Source organism: the organism of the source record quoted next, unplaced genomic scaffold (genome assembly GCF_019419815.1).
Source record: "Pyrus x bretschneideri cultivar Hongxiangsu unplaced genomic scaffold, Pyrus_bretschneideri_v1 Contig17, whole genome shotgun sequence".
NCBI lineage: Eukaryota > Viridiplantae > Streptophyta > Magnoliopsida > Rosales > Rosaceae > Pyrus > Pyrus x bretschneideri.
The window spans coordinates 91499-99104 of record NW_025999468.1 but is presented as its reverse complement, the minus strand read 5'-3'; the positions used below and the strand labels follow the sequence as shown (position 1 = coordinate 99104).

At 36.4% G+C, this 7606-nt stretch overlaps 1 protein-coding gene across 1 annotated transcript; it reads right to left on the bottom strand.

Moving 5' to 3' along the window:
• Nucleotides 1-2269: 2269 nt before the first annotated feature.
• LOC103933697 (flavonol synthase/flavanone 3-hydroxylase) lies at nucleotides 2270-6955 on the bottom strand. The gene is made up of 3 exons (XM_009343391.2): nucleotides 6379-6955; nucleotides 3606-3933; nucleotides 2270-2620 (listed from the first exon to the last, which is right to left on the bottom strand). Exons 1-3 carry the CDS (start codon nucleotides 6849-6851, stop codon nucleotides 2408-2410), a joined length of 1014 nt encoding a protein of 337 aa, XP_009341666.2. The 5' UTR covers nucleotides 6852-6955; the 3' UTR covers nucleotides 2270-2407.
• Nucleotides 6956-7606: the final 651 nt, after the last annotated feature.

Below are 7606 nucleotides of genomic sequence, written 5' to 3'. Positions count from 1 at the left end.
AAACGGACATTTCCACCTAGGTCAATAGAATTATTCATGGAATTTCTCAACCAATTCCTCCCAACTCTGGACGGAGTTTGGTGGGAGATTAATGTACCAAGAAAAAGCTGACCTTGTCAGTGAGAAGTTGAATAGCCGTAGTTTATGGAAGTCACTATTGACGTCTCCACATTACGCTGTGAACTGAGCCACATGTTCTAACAAGGACAAGGACGACTCTCCGACGAACAGACTGAAATCGGGGATCTTGAAGCCTCTAGGGTATTTGAACCTTTCTACATAAGGTGGGTACGGGTGGATGAACTTTGGGAACTTCTGGGTTGCGAGGCTGTCCGCCGAGACAGATTTCATTATCTCGGCGTGTCGCACTTGTAGCCTTGGGCGGCGCAACAATGATCGGATTTTTCGCCTGAGGCAAATCCTGCCCAAGGCCTTGCACTAGTAAGTCAGTTGTTGACTTTCCCATGATTGTTCTCTTTTTTACGGACCGTGTCTCAATGGTCATGAACTCCGAAGGTCTAGCACAAGGTCCCACCAGGCATGCCAAAATGTTGACCCTAAAAATTACAAAACCTACGCAGCGCGCAAGCCGAGCCAACTAATAAGCTAACTAAGTCCTTCGGTTGAATGCAGGGCGTGCCAACTCGTCGGCCAAGCTCGGCCGAGGAGTAAAATTTGTTGATGTTGCGTTGAGCGCATTGCTGACTTCTTTACCTTGCAACTGCGACCGAGGAAGGAACACTCTTGGTCTTCGAGTTCTAGAGCCTGAAGACAAGGATGCTAGTTCTGCGAAGTTCAAAAATCGTTGGCGCCCGATTTAGTCACCGTGATTATATTCGTAAGAGTGTAAGCATGTCGAATCAACACCAGACTATACAGACACAAATATTCAAAGGTGATGTATGTCTTGATGGTGAATGTGGTTCGGCCGTCAGAATGCCGAACTCTGAAACTCACTTGTGAGTATCCAATCAGAAAATCACTTGGCGTCCAGTACACTGAATGTCGTAGCTAGTGACACCTACTTCGCTGAGAAGGCTAATAAGATGACCTCTGCCAACAAGGATTCGAAAACCCTTCTTGGCCGAGACTTGGATAGGTAACCAGTCGGCCTCGACATAGTGCTGTTTATCCAAACTGAAGGTGCTCCTCGGTCGGCTGATTCTATGGCAACAGTGCTGTTTATCCAAACTGAAGGTGTTCGTCGGTTGCCTCCACAGTGCTGTTTATCCAAACTGAAGGTGTGTCGACGAGAAAAATAAAATAAAAATCTCAAGTTGTTTGAGAGGTTTTGCGCAGGGCAATTGTGTGTTGAATTGAAGGTCTTCAATTGTTGCATGATTTCTTGTATTTAAGGCACCAACTCCTTCTTGAGATCAAATTGAACTCCTATCTAGATTAGGAGTTCTTGTTTCGTTCCAACTTTGCTTCAAACAACCCTACTCTCATTAGGATTTTGAACCCACCCCCTTCGGGGCTTTATTCATTGTTAGTCGAGAATCCTAATTGCACCCGGACTTCCTCGACCCTCTTTGCTTATCTAAACCACTCATTCTTGCGATATGACTCGACCATCCCTGCTAAATGGCCCGGAATCATCAGGCAGCCCATAGTATTTTGACACGGCTTTGGGCCGAGCACAAACCTACACTCGGCCCAACAATATTATTTTGGGCCCAAACAATTTCTTAGGTATTGTTTGACAAAGTTAGTGAACGCTTTTGTAACGTTAAACTCGTTATGCTGTTCGATTGAACTTGTTGGCTCCGCGTCCATCGAAAGTCGGTAACCTTCATTGTGTCTAGAATTGTAATAGATTGGACAATTAATATAATCCTAGGAATACTAGAGGTAGAGGTAAATGATTTTTCATTTAGAGTACATTAAAACCGGATTAGATATGAATGAAACTTGTCCTTCTAATCTAACCATTTGAGAGGAAATTGGAATGGATAAGCTTCCTAAATGAATTAATCCATCTTCTAGTTTTAAGTTGGATACAAAATTTTCATTGTTCGATCAACATTTATTCAATATGATGGTTATTCATTCTAATCTAATCATAGACACCAAATGAGGTTTTAATAAAAAAACATATTGTGAATTAGAGGAATAAGAATGTTGAAACCGAATCTCATCTTCCACAATCAAATACAACTAGGTACGATTTCGCTCATCACCTTTTGATTCGAATATTTTTTTTTGGCAAAAATGAAATCTTACATTGATTAACACTAAAAGGTCAAGAAATAGTTTGAACCCGAACACAAATTCAAACAATTATTTCATATTGATGAGGTACACACCACTCACAACTTCACCAACAAAAAAAAAAAAACAAGGAAAAGAAAAATAAACAAAACCACCCACTTCATAATATTTATTTATTCTGGTGCTTAGTGTTTGTTTATTGGGGAAGCTTATTAATCTTACAGTAAACATAGTCGCCGTACTTCTTGGTCTTGTACTTTGGTTGATTAACGGCGTTCACAAGCTGTGGATGAGGACCGACGACGTGGTCTGCTGGCGGCTCCAAGAACACAGGCCATGAGATTCTCGTCTTATCCTTGTTCACAGTGGTCCTGTGCAGGACACTCTTGTACTTTCCATTGCTCATTATCTACGTCACCACAATTAATTGACTTAGTGATTAGAAAAGGACGTTTGATAGAGATTATTCTTTGTGCCGAAAACAAGGCTCAGTATACAAAATATCATGGAATAAGTGGTTTGATGCTTGAAAAAATAAAAAATTCTAACCATTTATATTATAACATTTGGTATACCAAATTGTCTTCTGAACACATTGAAAAAAAATTTCAAGTTTGATGAGTGACTCATAAATGCGTGGATATGACAAAAATTTGAGACCATTAACTACAATACTGTAGGAGCACTGTAATACGTGATGGTCTTCTAACTTGTATTTATAAAAGGTGTTGCGGAACTCTTGCAGTTTTCCGCATATGAATTTTATTTGGGTTTTAAAATTAGAAGCCTAAAACTTCTTTGTTTTGTTTTTTGTTTTTTTGGGAAACAGCCTAAAACTTCTTTAGATTATGGATTGAAGGTGTATTTTCTATACAATGATATATTTATACATTAAAAGTGGAGGAATAAATCGGTATTAAACTCGTCATTTACGACATTTAAATTTAAGATGTCTTACTTATACGTAAATGAATAACCTTAAAGTGTAGTATTAAATGATGGGCTAAAAGTGTTAATTAAAGGTGTTTTTTTTTTTTGTTTTTTTTTTTTTGGGGTATTAAGGAGCAACATGCATATTATGATTAGGTGGGTCACCGTAAGTAGTTTATAAATACGTACCTCCATTTGATCCCCAATGTGGATGAAAAGGTATATTTATACATTAAAAGTGGAGGAATAAATCGGTATTAAACTCGTTATTTACTACTTTTAAATTTAAGACATCTTACTTATAAATGAATGAATAATCCTAAAGTGTAGTATTAAATGACGGGCTAAAAGTGTTAATTAAAGGTTTGTTTTTTTTTTTTTTTTTTTTTTTTTTTTTTTGTATTAATGAGCAACATGCATATTATGATTAGGTGGGTTACAGTAAGTAGTATATAAATACGTACCTCCATTTGATCACCAATGTGGATGACAAGGGCATTAGGGATGTACTTAACGTCGTACCAACGGCCATCTTTGCAAGCCTGGAGGCCCTGAACATCGTTGGGGACAAGAATGGTGACGGTGGACATGTCGGTGTGAGCCACCACTCCAAGGGCAAGATCAGGGCGAGGACATGGTGGGTAGTAGTTAATTTTGAGAAGGTACTCCAAGTTATCACCACCGGCAGCCTTCTTTAACTCTTGTCCTTCAAGCCCTAACCCTAAAGATAGCAGCCTAAATAGCTTTTCCACCACCTTGTGCATATGCTTAGCATACTCCTCATTAGCTTCCCTGCACCCCATCAAATTTTAAATAGTTAATTATTAATTATTTCCATTTGCTCTATTACTGTTGAAAGAATATTTGTTAGAATTATTGAAGGACATCTCGAGTTTGGATGCAATTGTAACCTCATATAACATCTTTATAACTTTTCAGTATCATACATATACTATTATTTCACTTTAATTTCATACAAATGTTAAAAAATTTGTTAAGTAAGTTAACCATTAAGTGATAACATAGTAAAAATAAATTTCACATTTGTGTTGATGTGACTACCAAACTTAAACCAGATGGCCAAACAACTACAAAAATATTTAAGGAATCTTTTGATATAGGCTCTTCAGTTTTGAATTTTTTAGATCAAACATCTATACCTTTTAGTGATTTGATTAAACATTTTTATATCATAATTTTGATGCTATATCCGCGTTATATTTGAAGTGGAATGGGTGGATTAGGCTCTAGATATTGTTTGGGAAAGATAACATGATGTGTTTGGTTGGAGGAAAAATGAGAGAAAATGTGGGATTCTCTGTTTTTGTTTTGAGTGTGGGAAATTTTGGGAATTTTTCAGTTTTTGGCTTCTGGGATGGAGATCGACGAATCTGGAGCGGGATGTGGGCAGGCAGGAGTTCGAAGGAAAAAAAAAATTGAAGACCCGCAGATGGATCTACTACTACTGCTAATCATGACGTGCACGTAGCCTTTGATGGTCGACTCGTTCACAGTGGGCTTGCTCGCGTCTTCGCTTTGCTCACTGAGTTGACTCGCTTGTCGGCTTAGAAATCGCCATCAACTCATTAATCAGAAATTCAGAAATCAGAATCACCATATATCTTTCTTAATTTCGTAATTTCCATTGGAAATTTGGAATTTGGATTTGTGTGGGGTGGGTTTCAAGGTTTTGGAGGAGCTCTGGATTTGCAGGCTGTGTGATTTCGTCGACCTCGGGCAAGCTTTTCGATTGGGGTTTTTGGACTCAAGTTGGGTTCTCAATTGTGGTTTTGGTGGTGAAGGTGAAGGAAGGGGGACAGACGGAGGGGGTGGGGAGAGGAGAGAGAAGGAGGGTGAGGATGAGCGCCGGAAACTTGCTCAAGAAGATGAAATTTTGCTTTTTTTCGTTTTTTTAAGTTTAAAAAAAATATTTTTACCATATTATTATTATTATTTTCTTAACTTTTATGCTTGGGACAAATTTTATGGGCAGATAACTGAGAACTTAACAGAAATTATGACAAATATATGAAATTGAAATAAAATAATTTTTACGGTATAAAATTGAAATGTTTTAAAGATATTGTACGAGATTATAATTTTGAACTTAAGGGAATAAAATGTAATTTATCCTAACAATTAACAATACATACATTATTTTGACAACGACCACGGTGTATTTCAGTGAACAATGACTCTTGCTTAATTGAAATTTTCTTGTTGCTTAATATATATAATCACAATTCAAATATAGTAATAAGGGTTTGTATGAAAGTGCTTTTAAAATGACTAAAGTATTTTTTGTGAAAATAATTTTTAAAATCAATCCTTAATAAAAATCCAAGTGGATCTCCAAAAAACAATTTTATGCACTTCTTCAAAGAAGCACATATCTAATGATACTATCAAAAAGCACTTAAAACCCAAAATCAATTTCAAAGAAAACGCTTAAATCATTTTAAAAGTATTTCCAAACGAATCCTAAATTATATTTTATATATATTTAGAATTGTTATTAGAACATAAAAAATCTCATTCTACTTTGACAAAAAAAAAAAAAAAAAAAAAGGAAAAAATGTCTCATTATACACTTCTGATAAATATATATTTCTTTCTAATTATAAAAAATTTAAAGTGTCAAATGAGAATTTAGAGTACTAATTGTAAGACCTCTCATTTACAAGTATAAAAGAATACCACTAAACTGGAGAACTAAGTGACACTAATATTACATATTTGACACCAAGATTTTATTCTTTATTTTTTTTGTCAAACGATATATTTATTACTATAATAGTGGGCCACTTGTAACATAGTTTTTAATTATATGTTTAAGTTTTCATATATAATAACCTTGGAAAATTTGTCAAAAAAAAAAAAAAAAATTAATAACGTTGGAAAAAGGAACATCGACCACGAAATGAAAAAATTATCACAGAAAGAATGTACAAAACCCAAACTAAAAGAATAAAATATATGTGAACCACATTTAAAGAGGGATCAGGATCCTCTGAGCAAATCACACGGGTACGTTGGATCCTCTTCTGAACTTAGAAGACTGAGTCTTCTGAGCAAATCACACGGGTACGTTAGATGCTACAATTATTATAATTTTTAGAGTGGATTCTTATTTGTAGCCGTTGGATTTTGATCTAACGGCCTATGTGATTTGCTTAAGAGATTTAGCCTCCTAAACTCAGGAAAGGTAATTGGCACTCAAAACAAAGTGTGACTAACCTGTAAGAAGGTGGGTTCTTAGGCCAGAACTGGTAATTAATAACAGATGGAGGCCAAATCTTATTGAACAGATTGTCCACCCACCCTTTCTTCGTAATGTCGCCTTCAGAAATTTCCTTGAAGAGCTTTGTCCCATAGCCTTCTATTGAGCCGGAGTCCGGAGGCTTAGCATAAGCCTCCTTTTCCTCCTGTGGAAGCTCAAAAAACTCCTTCCCAACAGCCTGCAATTTACTTATGACCTCGCTGGGTATGTCGTGGTTCATTATCTGGTACATGCCCCAGTTGGAGCTGGCCTCAGTAATTTGGACGATGAGCTTTTCCTCATCAGGGTCACTGAAATCAATTGTTGGTACTTCCAAAACTTTCCCATGAACGGTTGTGATTCCCGGTTGCTCGTTCTCCGACCTAATGAACTCAGCTGGGATTGTACCCTCATTGCTTTCGCGTTCTCTCTCCACAGACTCCACTCCCATTTTCTGAAACTCCAAAAACAAACAGAAAAAGAAAGGTGGTGAACAATCTATTTGAAGGGCTTTGGACTTCTGTGTATCTGATATTATGGTCACACTCCCTTTACGTGTAGTGTTGTATATATGAAGGTAAGATGCATTCATGAAGAGGACGTGGCTCATTCCTTTTCGCTAGATAGTTCAACTGCCCTCCCTCACAATACCTATAAAAGGGAAGTGACGTTGTCTCCATTTCCACCGCTAGCATCTCTCTACACAATAAGTTGAGTTTCTTTAAAACTTGTCCTTGCGCTCAATATATTTGTTGGAAATTGTATATTATAATATAAAATATTGTAAAATATAAATATAATAATTGAATAAAAATAGTATTAACTATATTTAGTAGAAATGTCATATTGTTTAGGTACAGTCCCTTGATAAATGATGTATACTTATACATGAAAAGTTACATCTTTTTAGAAAGAAGCACTTTGGTTCTATATAAACTCATGAAACCATTGGTATTAGATGATAGAAAATTAGAGTTAATTCTTACTCTTGAGAAATAGGGTTTTCCCACTCTGTTTCTCTTGTTCTTTGTATCAAACACAAAACAAATAACATTAGGAAATTACAGTCAAGCAAACCCTATGCACCGCTTCATGTCTATCCAGACAAGAGCGAGAGGTAAATATCATTACCGCAGTTTTAAGAGAATCTCTCTAAAGGGTTAACGCTACATCTCTACCCTATTAAATTGAATACATTCATATTTC